General features: G+C 43.5%; 1 protein-coding gene across 1 annotated transcript in view; it reads right to left on the bottom strand.

Annotated features, from left to right (window-relative positions):
* The window catches only part of LVRN (laeverin), a 663,539-nt gene that overhangs the window by 331,220 nt on the left and 308,215 nt on the right, over positions 1–24,104 (bottom strand). Inside the window, exons 10-11 of the mRNA XM_078675542.1 lie at positions 8,659–8,828; positions 4,331–4,407 (exon numbers count right to left, since the gene is read on the bottom strand). Coding sequence (XP_078531668.1) covers positions 4,331–4,407; positions 8,659–8,828 — 247 coding nt within the window. The remainder of the gene's footprint in view (positions 1–4,330; positions 4,408–8,658; positions 8,829–24,104) is intronic.

The raw sequence follows: 24,104 nt of genomic DNA, 5'->3' as shown, positions 1-24,104 counted from the left end.
ATGTCACTCCCCTGGTTCCCACCAGCATTTCTTCTATCCTAGGAAGGGGAAACTGCTCTACCATCAAGCACTTATTCAGCTTGCGCAAGTCCACACATAGGCGCACCTTGCCATTGGGTTTCCTGGCGACTACCAAGGGAGCTAACCACTCTGAGCTGTCGATCGGCTCAATGATCCCTTGTTCTTCCAGTCGAGACAGTTCTTGTTGGACCGCTTCCCTCACTGCAATGGGCACGTTGCGGACCTTGTGTGATACTGGCCGGGAGTTTTCCCTGAGCACGATTTTATGCATGAACCTCTCCAGTTTGCCCACTTTGCCACCGAAGACGTTGGGAAATTCTCTTCTCACCCTTTCCAGGTCTGACCATTGCTCACTGTCTGTCAGCAGCACCTGTTCTTTGCCTCCTGGGTCTAGCTTGATCCCCAAGTCTCCCTGGTCTCTCCATCCCAGCACGGAGGGGCCCTTCTCAGCTACGTATAGCTTACATGTGGCTGTTCTCCCTCTGAATTCGAACTTCAGGCTCTGGTATCCCACTATGGAGATCGGGTTGCTCGTGTACGACACTGGTCTGATGTCTGGTGGGTTTAGCTGTGGGCCCAGGCTCGGTCTGAACTCCCCTTCCCACACCGGTCTCTGCACAATGGTGTACGGGGATCCAGAGTCAATCGCGATTCTGATTTTTACTCCTCCTATTAACATGTCTGCTCTCGGCTTGTCAGACCGCTGAGTGTCGATGCCTAGTACTTGCTCCTCGATGCACAACACTCCGTCGTCTTCGTCTGACTCCTCCTCGACGCCTTCATCCTGCTGTTGGTGCGCTATGTATTTTACCATCGTTTTCTTCTCTTTCCTCCGACACACTTTCTCGTAGTGGCCTATCAGGCCGCAGAACATGCACTTCGCACGAAAAGCTGGGCAGCGTTTGTCTTGGGCTGCATGGTTTGCACTTCCACACCTATAGCACGTTGATTTGGTGAATGAGGACTGCTTTCCTGCTTGTCCCGGTTTTCCCGCCCATTTGCTGGTTCCGCGGTTGTTTCCCGGTGCCATTTTGTATCTATTCGATGGTTCCGTGTCATCAATCTTGTTAACCATGACTCTTTGCGCACTCTCCTTTTTCGCAGCCTCTGCGCATCGCTTGGAGAGTTCAGCTTTTTTCACCATTGCAATTACTTCTTTCAATGTTGCCTCACTGTGAGCCCATAGCTTGTCCTGCACATTCCTGTTGGTGGTGTGCATTACTATCTGGTCCTTGATAAAGTCTTCTTCCAGTGCCCCGTACTTGCACGTGACTGCTAGTCTCCTCAGGGCTGCCACATAGTCATCAACTGACTCTCCGTCGCCTTGTTTCCTTTGCTGAAAGTTGAACCTATCTATGGAGACGCAAACAGCCGGGCGGTAATGGGCGTCTAGGTCATCTAGGGCCTGTTTGAAGACATCTGCGTCAACTTCTTGTAGCGGCGCCGTCGCAATGTTCTTGAACACCCTTATGCCCTCCGGGCCCAGGTTGTGCAGCAATATCCGTCTCCGTCTTGCGGGGGTGAATTTGTCAGTTGATTCATCCTCCAGGGCTTCTAAGTAGTTTTTGAAGTACTCCCTCCAGTCCTCCCACTTCATCTGTGGTTCTCCTGGCCTGGGTAGAAACGGGATCGGTGCAGTGAGTGATGACGCTTGATTGCTCATCTTGACCTGTCTCTCTGGCCCTTCTTCCTGATTTCTGGGGCTGCCCGGCGCGCTATTGTTCCCTCCCTGACTTCTGGAGCTGGGCTCGCTTCTTCCCGCTCCCTCGTGGACACCCTTCTCAGCCAGGGCCCTTGGTGGGGTGGTTGCGTGCTCCTACCGTGCTTCTGCGCAGGTTGCCTTGCTTCTAGGCTCTCCGACTGTCAATGTGCCTGATTTTCTCTATGCGCCTCTGCTACGCTCTTCCCTTCGGTTTTGTAGCGCCTTTGCTCTTTCCTCCTTATTCTGCAGGTAGGTGGCGTGGGTGATCTTTGTCCTGGGCTTCCCTGTGCCTCTACTTCCTTGGTCTCGCCAGGTACAATTTCTTCTTTATTTTTTTTGTAGAGTGGACAGATCCCACTCCTCGTCACCACTGTAGAAGTGCACAAGTTCACACCTAAATGATCACTCCGAGGCAAGGGTATAGGGGAAAGCTCTTTATTTAAATACAATACTCTCTAGGGAAGAGCGCCGGGCGTCTGCTGTGGCTCGCGCTCTGCCGGGCTCTCTGACGCGCGCGAACCGCCGTTCGCGCATGCGCAGTCCCGCGTTCTCTGCTGGCGCGTGTTACGTCACACGCAGGCCGGTAGCGTCTAGAACGCTAACACCACAGGTATGCGCACTGACGGACCAGCAGTATAGAAGAGTCTTATATAAGTTCAGCCTGAGTACTTGTTCAAAGGGGCAGGCAGTTTCAAAGATTCCCGAATATGTTGTATAATGTTTGTAGTCTTGTCCTTGCTGTGATAAACTAAAACAATGACATTAATTCTGTTGTCCTGCGGGGTTGTTGTTTCTTATTGGAGAGAGTTGGGCTCAGAGTCGATATAATGTGAGTTTAAAACATTTGGGAGGTGCAGAATGAAGGCCATTAGTAGCACCGTGTTCACACGGGCATGTTTTCTGCTGAGTGCATCAACAAACTATTCGGCTCTGGAGATGGCTTGGGAAGTGAACATAATAGGGCTCCGCTCTTCTGTGCTTCAATGCACAGCCAAGCCATCAAATGCTTGAACAGAATCTACTCTTTCATCTGTCCCTCACAAAGCTCCTCCTGTCCACGTACAAAAAAGAAAGTGCATAATCTCTTTTCGGAGGTACAATTGGAAAACCGATGCCACAGACTGACCCATGATTCACTTTAATCGGATCATCAAAAATTATTTGTTTTCGTTGCCCCCTGGTTTTGTAATGCTACCTTCGATTGCAGCAGTAATCCCAGCGGCTCGGTCTCTGCGGGGATGAATAGGGCATCTTAAAAGCCTAGAGTAAAGCCACCAGTCTGTTGGCTCCATTTGACCAGTGGCCCTTGATCAGCCATTTCTCCATTTCTGGTGGCCCGGCTGCTGTTTGTCCCCTCTCCCCACAAGCGCAACGTAAAAATAAAGAAGTGCTCGAGCCTCACTCGTTCACACTTCTAAATTGCACTATTGAGACCCCGAATGCGCACAGAATTTCCTTATTTTTAAAGGTTTGTTCTTGAAGGTTAGTTTCAGAATGAATGGTCTTGGCTGACCTGGAACAGGGGCCAGGTTTTGCAGGTTTCTGCTCCCTTTGTGTCCCATTTACCTAACTAAGGTACATTGGACTTGAATGTGATTCTTGTCACCACTGGGAGGTGTTGTTGCAGAGTTTCAATGTTGGCTTTACACAGTTGTGTTTGCTAAGATTCAGGCAGTTTGTCTGCATGATTTTCATGGTCCAATCCCTGTGCTCTTTCGGGAGCCAGGGGTATGATGCTGCAGTAGTCTAGCCATTCCATCGCTACTAAGTGCTCGCCAGCTGTACCTCCAGGTAGGCTTGCATTAGCTGTGGAGTTGGAGATCTCTGCTTCGCATACCTCTTGAGAGGTCGCTGCTCACAAGAGGTATGGGTTTAGTTTGTCATTTACAATGCCAGTAGCTCAAAGTCTCGCAAATGCGAGACCTATTGCATTGCATATGCTTGTTTTAAAGCAGTTCCAGTTGCTTCACGAAACTAGAGCTGCTTTAGGAAAAATGTAAGTGCTTTCACAGGGATGATGGTCTGCTCACTCTTGCAGGCCACCATCCAAGTGAAGGTAGCCTAGGAGAGGGAGCCACAATATTAGTTAGGCAGGTCATTCTGGGACCCCTTCCGAGTCTCTGTTTTGCAAATCAACCTATTACTACATAGGTCAGTTCACAAAATAAATTATTGGACGCAAAAAGTTGGTGCGCAATTTGCAACAGCGTTTTGCAATCACTGCAATAATACATCTAGTTTTTCATCCATTGCTTGTATTGTATTATGCATCCTTTTTCAAACCCCATCCAGCTAATCGTGCACAGTTACATTATGAACTAGGCTAGGTTCTCTCAAGAGATTTGCAGTAGAATGTCAGAGAGTCTATGTCTCACCACTGTACACGAGTAATTTGAGTAATATTTTCTCAGTGGGTAAAACCTCAAATTGAAAGCCCTTTAGACACAAATCATTTTTATTGTAGTCACTTGTTAAAAATTATCCGGCTTTAAAATAAATGTAAATACTTATTTTCAATACTTCTAAAATTAGATTTGTCACCTTCTCATATAGATAACAGCATTTCAGAAAAGGTGTACCGACATAATGTGAATCACAAATACTTACTGCTTCTATTATCGAGCCAGATTAAAGGTTGTTTATATCCATTTTTTATCCAAGAGATCGGTACAATCCATGTGTGACTTGGAAAACAGAAAACTGAATTTAATAATTAGCACAAAACTATAAAACTAAACATAAGACTGATTTTGAGGCACACCCTCGTCTTTGCCAGACAGTATTAGCTTCCCATATCAAGGCATACAGAATTTGTTTTGTGTTGACTCATTTTCTCGTAATTTTTCTCAAAATGTTGGATTGTCTCAATTACACATTACATTTTATCAAGTATCACTTTTGCATCTAATGACATAATGAAAATATCACTTTAATTCGTAACATTTTAATCAAAGTTAAACTAAGCAACTAAACAAAGAGATAAAAAGACAACAGGGAATACATAAAGGGTGGGGAGAGGGGTAGCAATACCAGAATAATGAGCAGCCACGTATGGAAATGAAAATGAGTAAGTCCTTTTCACCTAAGTATAATGAGAAATGTTTTTCTAGTTCGTCATTCCCAATTACATATTTGTGGTGAGAAAATTCCAGCATTTGTCAAATTCCTTAAAACCTTCAGGAAAATCTATACAATCAAATTCCAAATGATTTAATGTACATAATATAGTCCACAGTTTCACTTTATTATCAAAGTGTTTCCAATAGTGTGTTATGCTGGTAACACTTTCCGCAATCATAATATCAAGGTTTGATATCATTTATGGATATAAGTCTTAAATCAGCTGTATGCCAATTAAAAGGAGTGTTTATGTTTAAAATATCAGTTGCTGTCCCTAAATATGTTTTCAGCAGGTATTTATTTCAGACAAACAGCTGAACTAGCCATTTAATGCTTTGATGTTTTTTTTTCTCAGAGGTTGTCTGTGGGTGTCAAGGCGGAGTTATCATATTCCGTTTAGGCTCGTGTATCGATTAAGGAAATTAATGGTTAAGCCAAATTCATGTTTATATTGATCACAAAATGCCGAGTTGTGATGTAACGGAGAGACACTGGGCCTATTCACAAAGATAAATGTACACATAAGTAAATCTACGCATGTAAATTTACTCATACGTTGTAGTAAATATACAACTTTTGGTTATTCACCATTTCCAAGTGTAAATTTTCTACAAACTATAGAAGTACATGCCCCCCCAGAAACAGGGGGCACAGCCACATTTAGGAGTGTAAACTTACAGCTACTTACTTTTCACACGTAGGTAGAGGTCTCTGGTAATGAGTAGAGATTTCCTTATGGTATATCACAGGAAGCTTTTAAAATGTTTATTACATTTTCGACAAATTATAAAAATATGTTAAAGTTTAATATTAATGTAAATTAATGTTCTATATTTATTTTAAATGTTGAACAAAATATAAATATGATACAGTACTATTAATGTATTAATAGATATATTACCTAGTGACGTTCATCACTAGGTAGTTATAGTTAGGTCAGCTTTTATATAGAACGTGTTTTTTTTTTGTTTGCTAAAACGTTGGCCCTGTTTGACGAATCTTCACATAACTTTCCAAAAATGTTCATCCACCTCAGCTGCTTTCTGGAAAGTTTTGGGATGATCAGTCGCACGAGGACTGAGAAAAAGGGTGGTCCCAAATCATTAAATCCCCATGTATTTTCCATTGGCTTATATAAGACTAGCTACATCAAAAACTGCTGAGTGAAACTACACTAAATTTGTCAGGAAGCGAGAACTAGGTCCGTAGATTGCGCTTTTTGTGATTTGGTTTAAATCCGTTCTGTAGTTTTTAAGAAAGGAAGGGTCAGAAATATTTTTATAACTGGACGGTTATGTTTACGCAAGAGGCTCAAGAGACTCTTGCTAGAGCGGCAGGTTAAAAATAGAGCGTTCTAATTGGCCCAGAGACCTTTTTTCCCTTGGGGCAATTTGCTCATGTGGGAGTCAGAATCCTAGAGGAGTAAGTGCTCTAATTGGCTGCCAGAAGCATGAAAATAATTTTGCTGGCAATCATTACAGGACTCGGGGATTTAGTCCTAAGTCCAGAAACTAAAACAAAAAATTTGTATAAGGGGGCACTCTAGGGATACCCTAACCACCAAAGTCCCATGGGGACAACCCAGAGGGACCTCCACCCACGAAGCTGAAAAAGAAAAAAAATCAGATAATAGTGCTGCGATCCCGCAAGATTTTTTTTGCAGGATTGAAAAAAACAAAAAACGTAATCTCATCCTATTATACTTATATCCTGGAGAGTCCATCTCCAGGGCAATTTCATGAAGGGGAGGGAGGCTGCATCATGCCCCCCCTGAGCCTACAGATGCCTCAGTTAGCCCAACCCCAAAGCCGAGATTTGTTTATATGGGGAGTCGGGCCATGTGCCCTCTTCCCCCAGCCTCCAGAGGTGCTGGAGAACCAACCTACGGAGCTGAAATGTGATTATATGTGGTAGGGGACACATGATTCCTCTCCCTGAGCCTCAAAAGAACCCGGGAAGCACACTTCTGGAGCCAGAGATACTTTATATGGGGAGGGAGGCATGCACCCACCCACTCCAAGCCTCAAAAGGCCCCCGGGAGCCCACACTCATGCCCACATTTTAAGAAAATGGGGAGGGGAGCTGCGTGGCTGTCTTCACCAAGCCTCAAAGGCCCTGCGGGCCCACTCCCTGGGACAAAATGTAACAAAATGGGGGGCAATGGGACCCGCCCAGCCATTAAAGGCCACGAGTAGCCGACCACTGGCCCAATTACAGTAAGGCTCCCCTCCCTGAGCCATCAATGGCCCTGGACACCATCCCCAGGGGCTGCCTCAGCCCCCCCGAAACATAGCCGTTTCCCTGCCTGCAGCGTCATGGACAGGGAAACCCGTATTTGCTCTCATTTGGCAGGAGGATTTTTAAAAATGCTCCTGCCCAATGGGAGAAGACTTTTGATCTGTTTCCTTGCTTGAACTCATGTGGGCAGGGAAACAGATGAAAATATTGCTCACGCCCAGAGGGAGGAGCATTAGGAACTGCTCCCTGTAGGTGGGAGCAATGTCAGCTTCCACTGTGTACATAGAGCTGGCTGGGGCCACCTCCCTTAGGGCTCCCCTGCATCCCCCAACAAGAGTATGGTTGATGCCCTGGGTGGGAACCCACCTTTAACAGGTTAGGGCCCTAGAGACTGGGGTCCCCAGGATCAATATCATCCCGGGGGGGGGCACTTGACCTCTCCCCTTGAATGGGACCCCAGGGGAAAGGCGAAAGGGGCCCCTGGGCCCGAAATTGACCAAGGGAGCGAGGGTTCATGCTTACGTATTGGATAACTAATGGTGACACCATCATTGTTATCATGTCAAGAGTTCTGCACCATGATAGATGCATTGGAGATTATTTTCTATTAGATATTCAATTTTGCCAATCAGTTTCTCAAGGTTTATGGACAGTGTTCCATAATGGATCTCCCAATACCAATATCTAAATATATGACATACTGTTTTTTATTCGGAAACTAACATTTTATGCTGTGGGATGGTGGGTGTAGCTGTAATGCGCTCGTGTCCATGGTGGGATTTAAGTTTAATCTAAACTGAGTATCATATTCTAAATATTATGCATAGTTATCAATAATATTTAGTGTTGTATTTAAAGAGAACATTACATTTAATATAATCAGGATATCATAACAATTAGAGATTTAGAATGTTCCATTTTAATATCACTGATGTTAGGTGAATGTCCAGGGTAAGGATAAATATTATGAATGGAAAGCACATCCCTGCTAGGCACAACAATGTAAAAGAAATATTGCTGGTATTTGTTTATTAACAAACAAATACTAATATCTTGAACTATATAGTATTACACTGAGAAGTATATACATGAATTTCTGTCCTTGATACACTCATTATGATTGCACATAATCAATTTAGAACTATATTTGCAAGTCACATGGCCTTAATCTTTGCAAAATTCATACATTCAATATAGAGAATAGACAAAAAATTATGATCGGCCACATGAGGCCAATATGCTGTTCAGTGTATTTATGGCAGATGCATGCATTATTGAGATATAAATTACTAGTTTCTTAATATATATTTACAATAAAATGAATAAATATAAAAATTAAAACATGTACAATGTAAATTACATGTTAACCCTTGAAACAATAACACTAGGATTGATAAATATTGCTATTAAGAACTATTAACACTACTAATTTAAAGTGCCGTTGAACCCAGCATTCAAAAGGACATGCATGGTTCATTGTTTTGTCCGAGAAAGAACTTTGACCAAGAAAGAGTTCATGCGTCCATACACTGATTTAATAAAACTGTACTGGAAATGCCACTGAAAATTGGACATACTTGTCATGAAAAACATCTTTGTCTTCTGAGTCTTCATAAAACTGCTCTTCCGTAATGGTGCCTGTGGATGTGTTTAATGTCAGCAATGGAATTCCCTTTTGCCAGGTCCAGGAATCCATTATTTTTTGTATAGACATTGGCAACTGTACTTCATCCTGCTTATCTAAAACCTTCAAAGAAAGATTCCGAATTGTCATATCATTTTACCAGAAATGAAGAGGAAGGTGGGTTGCAAGGGTCCCTGCTAAAATATTTTAAGAAGAGGGAGCAAATATATGTCATGAAAACAGACTTTTTTTTAAAGCAATTTATGTACAAAATATTTGTCTTTTTTAAACTTATGATAGATAGGGGTGTTGGAAATTGCATAGAGACTGTCATAAAGTATTCATAATTATCACAAAACTGCAAACAAAATGCATTGTTTATTTGTGTCAAGTCAGTTGTGAGGAAATGCTATGCAAAGTATGCAACTGCATAAAACAATACCTACAAGTTACTGGTACAACACAGTTTCAAAGAACCCTTGAAGAAAAAACCTAAGCAAAATTTACATTACATAGAAAATGCTTGCAAGTTCTGTTTCCAACTAACACTCTCCAGAGAATACAACTTGAGGGCATAGGCATGTGGAAGGTAAGTAAACTCCACAAGCTACGAGTAGGTCATAAATCAGGAGCTCTGAACACTGAATAGCATTAGAAATTACTGCACTTAGGTCTTTCTTTTTCCCCCCATGGCTCTGTTTATCAAAGGAGGCCCGATTGACAGCTCAGTTTGCCACCAAATTCAATTTATGTAGGCGAAAGAACAATTTTGTGTTGACAGAAAGAGGCCTTCTCACAAAGGCTACTTCAGTCCATTTTCTTGGGTGGGAAGCATTATACCTGCCTTATAACTGACAAGCACAGGCAAATCTAATCGGTTTGACTTTGCCAATGCAGTTCAGGCAAAGCTATTTGCTTTGCTATTGCTAGAAACCTTTAGAGCGCACGGTCAAGGAGAAAGTAAAAAGGGGTGACTGACCATAGTAAAAGTGTTAAAAAATTTGTTTTGGGTTTCATAAAAGGATATTGTGGAAAACAATATTGACTCTTCAAACTATCATCAAAATATTATTGATTACAAAAGTATTGCCATTGTATACTTAAACATAAATAACACAAATAAAAATGACAAAAATATCTCTGACAAAAATATCTAAATTTAGGAATATTGAACGAACAAATATAGAATTAAAAAAAAAATATGTAGACAATATCAAAAATATCACAATTATGACTACAATAATATCACTAAAACTGGTGAAGAAAGAATATTTTAAATCAGAAATTTCTTTTTAAAGTAAATGAATGTAAAACAAAAAATCTGGAGTAAAAAAAAATCAATAATATATTTAAAAAACAATCATAAAATATTCACATATATGACCATATCTATTGCCTGTATACTTACTATTAAAAGTACCACATGTGTGGGGTGTGGCTAAGCCCCCAAAACTCAGACTGAGGTCTGAGCATTCTTATTTTTTTTACTGTTTTTTATTAACACAAATATAGTCAGTACATGGACAATCAAAATTTGGAGACTTATAGGCACAGTCATGACATAGTGGTATTACAGGTAAAATAATACAATGTGGCAAGGACACCAATAAGGTTACATATATGGCAGTCATCTCAAGATTACATGCAATTGCAGACAGTGTGATACTCTAAGGCTGGTAGATGTAATAGGGTACAGAATCAGGCGGGAACAAGGATGGTTGGGGAGGGGAGGAGCAACCCACTATCTCTTCACACTCCCTAAACTTTGTCCCGTCTCGGTGTGTATCTCCTCCTCCATCCCCACATCAAACCCATAATACTTCAGCCATTAGCCACGGGGTCCAGATTTTGTGAAATTTCTGGGGGCATCCTCTCGCCCGGTAAGTCACTCTTTCTGCTACCAAGTATAAATCCATATGCGTCTTCCACTTATTAAGTGTAGGCGGATCTGGGGCGCCCCATTGGCAAGCTATATTTCTTTTGGCCACTACAAGCCCTAAGTTGCATAGTAGGAGTTTACTATGCGGTAGGTCTATCTTGGTGGGAATCCCAGCAGGGCGTATTTGGGTTCCGGCTCTAGTTTCACTCCCAGCACTTTGTTCATTTCCCCCAGCACTAGATTCAAGTATCCATGGATTCGGCTACAGTCCCAGAGCGTGTGTATGCATGTACCCCGTTCTATCTTGCATCGTAGGCAGTGAACTGCCTTTGCTCTAGCCATATTGTGGAGGCTAGCTCTATAGAAATATACTCTATGAAGAATCTTAAATTGTATGAGGTGTAGCCGCTGTTTAATGGCCACTTCCCTTTGGTACAATAGAGCCGCCTCCCAGTCAATATCCTCTAGTGGCCCGGTAGTGATTTCCCACTTGGCCCTAAGGAGTCCCAACTTGTCTGAAATATTATTCATCAGCGTTTTGTAGGTCCATGAAACAGCTTTTTTGGAGAGTTCTTCCTGAAGTATTCTGCCTTCTGGAGGTGCAAACTCTGGTATATCTGTGATATCTACCCCCTCCTGTCTCCATGCGTGTTGCAGCTTAGATACGAGAATCTCTGGGTGTCGCATAATTGGTATTTATTTTGGAGCGTATCAAAAGGGGCCAGAGTGTCTCCTTCCAGGATGTCACCTATTTTAGAAATCCCGAATCAGTCCCATCTGTTATACCCTCTGAGCTTACTAATCACCGGCAGCTGCAATCCCTCCCAAAGTGCGGCCTCCCTCGTGATCCAGCTGTCCCACCCCAACTGCCTCTCTGCCCCCCCTCCAATACTCCACAGCCCTTTCAGTGGCCGGTAATAGCCGATGGGTCCCCTTGCCTCCATATAAATAGTGAAGATGTGTGCAGTTTCTGACTGTAATCATTCTAGGATGCAGGTGGGATGGTCACCAGTCGGATGTCCCCATTCGTTAATCACTATAAGATGGACTGCCCTGTAGTATGCTCATATATCTGGTAATGCGAGTCCCCCTTTATATTGATTTCATTGAAGCATCTGTAATGCGACCCTCAGGTGTACTCCATCTCATAATAACGTATGTACATTAGTGTTTATTGCAGTGAATATAGCCTCGAGTATGTATTTTGGAGCACATAAAGTATTTTCGGGAACGTACTGGTTTAGTATAATGCTGCTCTGCCCATTATCGTTAGTGGGAGTCCTCTCCGCCTCTCAGCATCTCCATGAAATTCCATGTGGACCCTTCTGATATTCTGGTTGAGGTTAGTTGTGTCGGTGGTTATGTGTAACCCAAATAACGGCCTCCTGAGCCATCTCAGAAGTCGCCGTGCATCTATGGGCCCCCCCACAGAGTAAAGATTAGATTTATCCCAGTTAATGCTATACCCTGCGTGCCAACCATATTCCTGGAAAATGCTCAAGACAAAATGGAGCGTCCTATGAGGGTTTGTGACCTATAATAGGATGTTGTCGGCATAAAGTGATATGCGCTTTTCCGGAAGGACTTCTTCATTGTCTTCATAACCACTTATCCCTGGGTGTTGTCTAATTACAGTGGCCAATAGTTCTAGTACCAGTGCAAACAGCAACAGAGACGGGGGCAGCCCTGCTGGGTGCCCCTCTGAACCGGGAAGGCCTCCGAGGTCACCCTGTTGACTCGGCCCCTAGCCACTGTGTTGGTGTAGAACAATTCCACCCAAGCCATAAAGACTAGGCCAAACCCAAACCTCAACAGAGTTCGTCACAGAAATGGCCAATACACTGTGTTGAAGACCTTTTCCACATCTAAGGAGAGGAACACATGTGCCGTGGATCTATTCTTTACCGTATCCAGCCAATTAGCTAGACGGCGGAGATTAAGCCTCATGGCATGCCTCGGCATGAAGCCTGATTGGTCCCAGAGAATGCGGTATGATATTACTGTCAGGAGATGTGTGGCCAGGATATTGGCCAGGATTTTGGTATCCATGGTCAGCAGGGATATGGATCAGTAAGACCCACAATTTGTTGGGGGGTTCCCAGGTTTATGTATAACTACTCCCTGCTGTTCTCCACCCCACTGTCAGCCAAAGAGGTGAGTGGTCCGATGGGGTAAAGATGTAATCTAATGTGGAAAAGACCTTGTGGGCCCTGGAGAAGTATGAGTATGTACAATCTGCCAGGTGATGGTGTCGCCAAAGATCAGTCAAACCAAGCTTGTTTTGAAACTGTTCGAGGTGGGTGGGGGAACCTGGTCCAGGTCTAACATGTTTACGGTCTAAGTGCGGATTTATGACATCATTAAAATCACGGCCAACAATATGCATGGAGGGACCCAAATCTATGAGTATTCGAGCAATATTGTCTAAAGTGTGTTGTTGTATTTTAGGGGGGAATATGCACTGATTAATGTACATTTTCTTCGGCTCCAAGTCCCCTGTACCGCTACAAATGTACCATTTGCGTCTGTCCACGTTCTAGATATATGAAAGAGTGGTGATTTCTTAATGAGTATAGCAACTCCTCTTCACCCCAATGAGAAGCCTGCATGTGCTAGAGTGCCAGTGTGGTATACATGCCCCTCTCCAAAAAAGAACAATGGGAGCCCATTAAGTGCGTCTTTTGTAGGAGAACAATGTCTAGTTTAAGTTGCTTAATGTATTTACTGACTAGTCCCCTTTTGATGTTATTGCCTAATCCATTGAGATTCTACATCAACACCAAATACTGTCCGTCGCCTTTTGTTTATACCTCCGCTTGTCCCAGGTTTCACAGTGTGGCTCACCTTGAATTTGGTCATGACTAGCTTTGTCCCTGACTCTGGTATGTCTGTGAATGCTTGCGGAACATAATAAAACAAACCCCAACCCTGATCGCTGGCCTTTCTGTGATCTCCATTCAACTCCCCCTCCCCATACTCTCCCTCTACACATGCCACTCCCCAATTGGTCAACACGACAACTGTAGCACAGGCAAACCTTAAGAGGTCTGTCAATAACTAAAGATTATAGGTTCATACCAGACTCAAGTGCCTTGTGGGCATAACGTACAGTGTCTATAGGCACTGAACCAGTAACGTACTGTCTCTTGGCAGTTGTCCGGCCCCATCATTTCAACCTCCTTCACCGGTTTTTGATAGCTGCAGCTGTTTAATCTCCAGGCCGGCGGGTTCCGGGCCTTGATCTTCAAGCTGGAGAATATTCCGCAGGATTAGATGTTCGCTATCAGCATTTGAAGAGGATCTGCAGGATTGGATGTTCGCTATCAGCATCTGACGAGTACTCCCTATCAGAGGGACTCAAGGTGGTATCCGGAGTCGCCCCCAGCGATGCCCCAGTTCTTATTCAGCACCACACCAGTAATCCATTTCCCTTAGGTGTGTGTCACTCCTCTCTCATGCAGACCCTCTCTGTGGCAAATAGTTTCAGGATACGGGGGTAGGGGGGCTATAGTATATAATATATAGCTGTTAGTGGTCTCAAGGTCACAGGTATCTGGTGCCACTCAGCAGACCTCTGGATACCTGCTGTGCCGCTGGCTTCAGTGCCGGTGTTTAAGCCACTGAATCATCTGGGCCTCTATCCGTGGCACCTCAGTGCTCCCGTGCTTCCAGGCAGAGCGCCTACTTCAAGGCTTTCCAACTGTATCCCTCAGCAATGGTAGGCCCCTCCACATCCAGGGAGTTGCAGACTTAAAATTTTCAGAGCTGCACCCATGTACTTCTGCAGTGCTCCTCGGTCCAGGCCCGTCCAAACCATTCAGAGACAGTAAGAGACTGGGCTGGGCCACCTTATTTGACTCCTTTCTATTGTTTCTGAGTAAGACTTTAAAAGTGTTTAATATTTATTTTAATACAGCCTATACTAGTGATTTTAATTGTTTTAATATTCAAGTATACTTAACGTCTCCTGACAAGGATAATGTCTCAAAAAAAGCAAAAAGGAAAACTCCAGGGAAGCAAGGGAGGGAGCAGCAGTATTACAGGATCTATAACCGGTACATTAGTTGCATTTATTACTAGGGCTGCTTCAGTCCTGGAAAAGGAGATAGCTTTAACAGAACGCCGTCTGTCGCTAGATCCTACATTCCTGCGAAGATCCTCTCTCGGGGGGATTGCCTCTGTGCCATCCCTCTAGCATACTGTCACTATTAGCTCCCAGCCCGATGTAATATCTCAAAAACAACAGGATTTATCTGTCATTTTAGATTCGAGCGAGACTGATGCAAGTATTGTTTCCTTTATGACATATCCCAGAGTGGCCCCGGCCACTAGTAAATCCCTGTATAAGGCCAATAAGCCACTAAGTGAAAAAACTATAACTGTCAATACTATGACTATTACCACTAATCTAAAATGTAAGCGAGGAGGAAATCAGCAGAAAGGGGGGCGTATTAAAAAGCCAAAAGTAACACCATCTAACCCTATTGCAAAGGTGACCGTGGTGAAGAAAATTAGACTAGAACATGATGAGGAAACTGGATGTAGCTCTACTAATCCCACTGATGATAGAGATGATTGTATGACCAAGGAGGACAGGAGCGAACGGCGCACACTAGAAAATATTGAACACCTGGTCAAATCCCTAGTCTTGCCCATACTAGAACGATTAAGAAGTATTAGTGACCAGATAGGGGTACTATTGAAAAAACTACTCAGGATAATTCTGCTATGCTAAAGAAGCTAGCAGAGATTAAATCTATTCATATTATTCCCCCCGCTCTACCGGGGGATAAACACCTGAGCACAGCTAATGGAAAATTAGGGCAAGCAAGCAAAGTACTACACAAATTGGTATGTGGCACGGCAAATAGTAAAGCCACGGAGGGGGTAAGACTAGAGACTGTTGTGACCAGAGCACCAGATGATAGACACAATGACAAAGATAATATAGAGAAGACGAAGGAGAAACTAGGAAAGACCATAGTGCCTGACATAGATGCACAAAATAACAGAAATGGAGGGAGAAAGAGAGTAGATCTTCCCCCAGATTCATTCCCATACGTGATTGTGTTAGCTGGTGTCCCCGAGTGGAAACATGACAGGGTTGAAACCTTTTATGAGTTAAAATATAAGGTCATGTTTTGGCTAGGAAAAAATAGAACTCTTAGACCTGATCTACACGGGGAGATCTTAAACGTGCGTAGAGCAAATTGGGTGGGTCATGAAAGAAAGGACATAGAAGGTGATTGTAGTATAGTCAATTTTAGAGACCCGCGAGTGGTTGAGTTCATAAGAGCTTTTCCAAATCATGGTAACCCTGGGGGTATATTTACTTTGGATTTAACCTACTTCTACCCTCCAACCCCCACCGTTCTGGGAGGTTTTAATGGATTAAGGTTCCAAAATCAATATTACGGAAGTAACAACTTTGCATCTGGAGCGACATATAAAGCCCCGCAGGCATTTGAAGGCTATGGAAGTCATTTCCCTAATAATTTTATCATAGGGGTAATTATTACCCCCCAGGGGAACATTTTAATGTCTTAACATACAACCGTTTTGGACCTCTGTCAGGGTTAGGGGAGGTGGATTGACCAATAGTCATGCAGGTAGCAGATAAATTAACCGAAAGTCCAAAATATTATCCTGATAAGGATAAGCAAGCCAAAGTAGACTCTCAGGTTCAATCCCCTATCCTCATTGTTAATACTAAGAGATTAGATACTAGCACAACAAGTGATTTACTCATGACGGATATAAATCTGAATAGGGATCTGAGTGACTGTAATGTGGAAAACCCTGCGATTATCTATGATATAGGGGAAATAAAGAACAAGTGTACCTGGTCCATCATTTCCTGGAACATAGCATGACTAAGAGCTAAATTAGATAATCCGGATTGGGTCAAAATGACAAATGTTTTCGATATTATATGTTTACAAGAAACATGGGCAACGGAAGTATTGAATGGTTTTAAAACCGTATTCACGCCGGCACTGGGTTCATCACATGGCAGAGCGAAAGGGGGGCTCTGCACATATGTCTCGAATAATTTTAACTGTAAGAGCATGGAGATTTTTTATAATAATTGTTTTTACCATATTGTTGGGTTACATTTGAATAAGAGATTCTGTTGGGTAATTGTGGACTTTTATAACAATGTGCCATCTACAGAGATTCCAGTTGTTCTTAAATCCCTGCGATCTGAACTCAATAGCCTATTGTGTAAAGATAATAAGGAGTTTTTAGTGGTCTGGGGGGGAGATTTTAATTGTGCTATATGTAAAAGAGGTGAAAAGGGGAACTGTGGTCTAATGACTGACAAGGACTCAACATTGACACATTTTGATCACACAGTAGCTGGGGAAGCTCTGAATTAAATTCTTTTTATTAATGACTTAAGCTTCGCCAATAAAATGTGTAATCCTGAAGTACCCTTTTCGGCCACCTTTACGGTAAGAGGGGCACCCACGACGATAGACTACATTTTGATCTCTACAAGTTATGGTGATTGTGTTTATAACTACTGTATGTTGGAAACCCCAGTAAGTGATCACTTTCCTATAAAAGTTGAAATTTTATACTTAGGCCCCAACCGTAATGTGGATAACATAACTAGGCTAAAAGCAAGGGATATCGATATTTCAAGACAAAATGTATTTGCCCTTAAATGGACTACGGTAATACTGGGTGAGTTTTTGTACAATATAATCAATTCCTGTAAAACGTGTTTGAGTGTATGCCTGGATATGGAAGCGGACAACACTGAAACGATTAATAATTTTATGGAAATAATATTGCATATTAAGAACAGCTTATGGGTGGAAGTAAAGAACCCAAAGAAGTACGAGATGGTTTGATACCACTTGTACCAAGGCGCACAAATTACTTAAACGGGCCTTGAATAGTAAGGTTAGGGATAAGATACTGATCAGGGAGCACCGTAAAGAATATAAAATTGCATTAAAAGCAAGGAGGGATATGCTGAAGAGGGAAGCATGGGAGAGGCTAATAGATGCTTCCAGTTCATGAGATATGACTGCTTTTTGGAAGGCAGTAAATGCACCCTATTTTAAAGATAACTCTAAGGCGCGGATGGAGATAGCCATCGCTGAAGATGAATGGGTCAGCCATTTTGAAAAACTTTATAATATCCAGACTCCTAATATGGAAAGTGGGAGTGAGCTGATTGGGATGCTAGCAGAAGGGGGCTGGAGGGTGACCTTGTTCTTAACTTTACCCTGGTAGAGGTGATCAAGGGCATCAGCTCTAGCCAGGGTGGTAAGGCGCCAGGCCCTGATGGCGTCCCTGTTGACATCTTTAAAAATAATATGATGCTATGGGCGCCATTACTAACGAGAGTTTTTAATGCTGCATGCTCAATGGGTCTGGTTCATACATGGTATATGTCAATTATATTTCCCATTTTTAAAAAGGGTGACAGGACCAACTGTATCTGCTACAGCCCAATATCGTTGCTAGACTCAGCTGTAAAAATTATCGGCAGAGTTATTCTTAATAGGTTGCACTCATGGACTGAGGATCACAAGATTATTAGCGACCTACAATACGGCTTTAGAGAAGGAGTTGGGACAATAGATCAAAGTCTCAATTTATATATGATCATAGAAAAATACACTAAGGCCAAAGGAGGTAGGATGTTTTTAACCTTTGTGGATCTGACAACCGCCTTTGACTCTGTTACACACAGTAAACTGTGGGCAATTTTAGAACGACTGGGTGTTGAGGATAACATAATTCTCTTTCTTAAAGATCTGTATAATGGTGCAAGGGCCACGGTTAGATACGGGAAAAAAAGGAGAATGCACACGGATGTTTAATATCGCGAGGGGTGTGAGGCAAGGATGTGTCCTTGTCCCATTTTTATTCACTATCTATATAAATGATCTTGAGCAAATTTTATTGCAAGACTGTCGTGATATGCCAACGGCAAGTAAGCGTCAAATACCGGCTCTTATTTATGCAGATGATGCCGTATTGATGGCTAGGACCCCAGTGGCGATGCAATTAATGATTTCATCCTATACTACCTTCATGACCAATTTGGACCTGAGGGTAAATAGTGCAAAAACCTTTTGTATGAACTGTGGTAAAGGAGCTAATAATAAAAAGAGAACAATGTTTATTAACTCCAAACCCCTAGACCATACCCAAACGTTCCCGTATTTGGGTGTTTTGTTCGATTACACAGATCAGTGGGGCAATGCCGTTAGAAGTAGAAACTTGCTTTACATTAAGTCTATAATGGCCCTGAAGTTATTTGGTAAAAGTTGGGATCAAAACCAGTGAAGGAACTTTTATGCATTTACAAGGCAAGTTGTGTGGCGATTGCCACATACGGAGCCGGTATCTGGGGGGATACGAATGTATCAATCTTACAGACTACCGAAAACAGTTTTCTGAGGTATCTCTTATCCTTACCAGACAGTATATCTACATACAATTGCCACGCCCAACTGGGTTTATCCTATCTGGAAGATATCATCAAAGTACAACCGGTTCTCCTGTGGCACAGAGTATGGACCACCGATGAATGCCATCTGAATCGCCTAATTTTGGGCGATGTTCTTAAATCGGATCACTCCCAAAGTGTAAAATAGTTGAAATATATCAAGACTTTTTTGGTTAATATCGATCGTCTTGATTATTATGAGAACCCCCAGTCTATGACCGAGATACCAAGGAAGATGTTGAAAATTTTATGCATAACCTATCTAGAGAACTGAAGGAAAAGAACAGAGTCTATGAAGACAACAGTGATCTCCCATCAGCTTATATTGACTCCGCAGGCTATTCAACCGTATCTAACCCTGCAGATGAAAGATCATGAAAGATTTCTGCTGATACACTTTAGATTTGGGATACTATTTCGGTTACTGAGTTTCCCCACTACCAATGACTGGTCTAGAGGCATAACTAGATATCCCTGTGACGTACTGTCCACCCAATCTGATATTCATATATTATTTTTTTGTAAATTTTATTCAGTTTCAAGGAAAAGGTGGATTATGCCCATATTGAGATACTTGAAATTAAGACAATGCCGCCCTGCCTTTTTAGCAATCCAGAAGCTAGACAATATATTCTCTGTGGCATCTGTCTCTGCTTATTTAAAAAAAATGTATTATTCACGGAAATCTATAATTATGTAACCTGGAATATATAATGTGTTCATATTTATTAGGATGACTTTTTAACTTGCTGAATTTGATAATTTTGTAGGCTGTTTTTATTTGTTGTGATATATATGTGAACTGTTATGGTTAATTGTGATATTACCGAATAAAGTCTTTGAATTAGAGTGCCCCAATGTTGCTCGACCCCTGTCTGCCACCAGCCCTGGACCCAGACAGAATCTGCGGCAAACACTACTGCTAGTCCCACACACTGACAGAGCAGAGATGTGGGGTCATACTGGAAGCTGCCATAGTTATGCAACTATTAAACTTTAAAAATGGGCAATGCCTTGCTGGGCAGGGTTGGTCTGGTCCTGTGTTGACAGTGGCCCTTACTTCCTCCAGGACTGGTATCCTTATCCTTTTCAGCTACTGGTGGCTTTAGACTCTGACAGGGCTGCTCCTCACCTGGCAATATTCATCTCTGCTGAGGTAAAATTTTTGTAATGTATTCTGTTCTTGTTTATGTTCCTAATGGAGTTCCTTGGGTTCTGGGAGAAAACAGCTGTCTGCCCAAATTACATCCACACTGGCCCTTATTTTCACATGCAACACCAACCCTCTACTCATGGTGACATAACCAATGTCCTTTAAAGCTCAACATATTCTCACCAACAATGTCCGTGGCCTCAATATTCCTATTAAACAATCCTCCATTCTATGCAAATTATCCCTCCTCTGAGCAGATATAGACCTCCTTCAACAAATTCACCTACTACAATTAGACCACTCCCACCTAAAATCCATTAATACCCAAGCCAATATTTCACCCTGGGTCACAAGAAGACAGCGGGGTACATTGTCACTGCCCACTGGTGGTAGAGAGGATCCTTCAAGACGCTTGCTGGAGATGGGTGGCCATACCGAGCTCACTGAGATGCCTGCCCCTCACTCTGGCTTCAGTCTATAGCCCCAACCAGGAAAAAGAGTACTTCCTGATGGAAGAGATGCATACCTTCCCTGTTTGGTCCAATACGGCCCTAATTATTGGAGGAGACTTCAATGCGGTCCTTGGCTAATTAGTTGACTGACCGTACAGGATGGGGAGGTTCAACTGGCTTATGATCCGCATATAGAGCACTATCAGAAGAACTGGGACTGTTTGATTTCTGGATATCCCGCCACCCTCATACCCAAGACTACTCTTACATTTTGGGGGCCCAGAAAAACATACACTACACTCGACTACAAGCTCCTAGATAATCAGCTGCTTCCCAACCTGACAGACTCCACCCAACATCCTATTGCACTCACTGACCCCAGAGCAGTCTTGTGCACATTGACTGACATATGTTCTAGGGGACCTGGAGTTACACCTGATGACCCAGTGACAGTCAATAACATCAAGAAGTGTATTGAGGATTATCTTCTCCATAGTGAGTGCAGCCACCCTTCGGAATGCTCTAAAGGCGGTCCTTGAAGGTCTTCTTTTATAGTGGAAGCTGCGTGCCTTCAGAAGAACGGTGCCTTATTGTTGCAGAACTTGGGAAGCTAGAGATGGAACATAAGAGTACCCACTACACAAGAGTATGGAGGAAAGTACTTGCAGTCCGAGGCCAAACCTGTAACCTTGATACCAATAGGTCAGCATATCTCTTGTCATACCTTGACAATAAATACTATGCTCCTCTACAGACAGCCCGGACCCAAATCCCCATTTTTGCAAGCATTCCAGTCCTTGTTAGAATTATGCCTAGACTCCCCCATGTTTATCATATTTGGGGGCTTCAATTTGCCTCTTGAACGCAGTTTTGATGCTTATACTTCGGTGTTGGCAGATACTCTGGAAGTCTTTGGCCTTACTCAGATAGTCCTACAACCAACTCATAAGGCCTTCCACACACTGGATGGGATCTTTACGAACAACACTTCCATGATTATTGACATCAGCCCTGAGGTGCTAACAGACCTGCTTGATAACAGTGTGCCCACCTTGGCTGCAGATTCTAACTTGTTGGCTGAAAGCTAAGAGAAATGGATCAGCTCTGCCATTAATCAACTAGCCCAAGAGAAATCTGACAAACGAAGTAGGAAAAAACCCACTGCCCCTTGGTACAACCTCGAGCTGAAAACAATTAAATCCACATGCAGACATCTTGAAGGAGTATGGAGGGTGGACAACAACATGACGGTCAAAGAGGATTATAACCAGGCACTAAATGCTTACAAAGCAGCCATCATCAGTTCTAAAAATAACTTTTACACTAGCAAAATAGAGGGGGCCAAAAATTCTGCTAGAGAACTCTTTAAAACCGTCAATGCACTTTGTAAACTCCAGCACAGCAATGTATTTGCCCCGGATCAAGCACTGTGTGATAAAATGGCTACCTTCTTTCAGTCAAAGGTTCAAGCAATATATCAGGAATTGGAGAGCCTGAGCCCTAACACCCCCTCCTCTCCTACCACACTTACGGAAGACATGACATCCAACACTTGCCACCTAACCAGCTTCTCTTCCTTGACAACCGACAGCGTACATGACCTATTACTGGCCATCAAGTCTGGATCTCCAACTGACCCTTGTCTGCCGTACATCATTCATGGTGTCTCTAACAAAGTCAGTGCCACACATGAGGACCTATTTTTTTTCTTTTCCCACTGCTCCCCACCCAGTGAATTATTTACATTAGTGTATTTGTGGTAGCCCCTCCCCCGAGGAACCTTCTCTTTGACCAAATTGGGCATTTCTATTCTGCCCTTTGCCCTCACTTTTCCATGTTGGATGTAGCTAATTCATTGTGTTGACCGAACCTAGCCCTTAACTTTCATTTTTTCTATCAGGTTTCTAACCCCTACACTATGCAAACACCACTGCACTACCCTAAACCCTAAACCACTACCCCCAGCACAACCCCCTACACTACACAAATACCACTGCACTACCCTAAACCCTAAAACACTACCCCAGCATGACTCCCTACACTAAACAAACACCACTGCAATACCCTAAACCCTAAAACACTACACCCAGAATGATCCCCTACACTACACAAACACCACAGCACTACACTAAACCCTCCTACACTATACACACATCACTGCACTACTCTAAACCCTAAAACACTACCCCCAGCATGACCCCCTCACAACACAAACACCACTGTCTACCCTAAACCCTAAATCTACCCCCAGCATGACCCCCTACAGTACCCAAACACCACTGCCATACCCTAAACCCTAAAACACTACCCCCAGCATGAACCCCTACACTACCCAAACACCACTGCACTACCCTAAAACACTACCCCCAGCACTACCCCTACACAACACAAACACCACGGCACTACCCTAAACCCTAAGACACTACCCCAGCACTACCCCTACACCATGCAATCACCACTGCACTATCCTAAACCCTAAAGCACTACCCCCAGCACAACCCCCTACACTACACAAACACCACTGCACTACCCTAAACCCTAAAACGCTACCCCAGCACGACTCCATACACGACACAAACACCACTGCACTACTCTGAACCATAAAACACTACCCCCAGCATGACCCCCTACACTACACAAACACCACTGCACTACCCCAAACCCTAAACCTACCCCCAGCATGACCCCCTACACTATCCAAACACCACTGCACTACCCTAAACCATAAAACACTACTCCCCATGACCCCTACACTACACAAAATGTAATATGTATACTTGTAAAGCGCACTGTTGCCAGCCGGCGTCCTGGCGCTGTATACCGCTGGGGAACCCGTCCTGGCTTTCCCTGTGGAATGGTCCCTGCTGGGAATCCCCAAGGTGGAGCCAGGCATCCCTGGCATTGATGGGGCCGTTGTGGAGATTAGGCAAGCTAATGCCCAGAGTTGCCGAGTGCGACCCCTGGTTAGAGTAGGCACCGAGGCGAGAATTATCGAGTCCGCTGAACCTGGTCCACGACCCTGCCGCGGCGGGAATCGAACCCTGGTCCCGGGCCGACTTCTGCTTCCAGGTCTGCCGCCTCTAACCAGTGAGCCACACCACTGCACTACCCTAAACCCCAAAACACTACCACCAGCATGACCCCTACACTACTCAAACACCACTGCACTACCCTAAACCCTACAACACTACCCCAGCATGACCCCCTAAACTACCCATACACCACTGCACTACCCTAAACCCTAAAACACTATCCCCAGCACGACCCCCTACACTACTGCACTACACTAAACCCTAAAACACTACCCCAGCAGAACCCCCTACACTACCCAAACACCAATGCACTAGCCAAACCCGAAAACACTACCCCCAGCATGACCCCCTACACTACCCAAACACCATTGCAGTACCCTAAACCCTAGAAAAGAAACCCCCACCCCATG

Source organism: Lissotriton helveticus, chromosome 2_1 (assembly GCF_964261635.1).
Source record: "Lissotriton helveticus chromosome 2_1, aLisHel1.1, whole genome shotgun sequence".
In the NCBI taxonomy this organism is placed as follows: Eukaryota; Metazoa; Chordata; class Amphibia; order Caudata; family Salamandridae; genus Lissotriton; species Lissotriton helveticus.
This window is presented reverse-complemented; position numbering and strand designations above follow the sequence as displayed.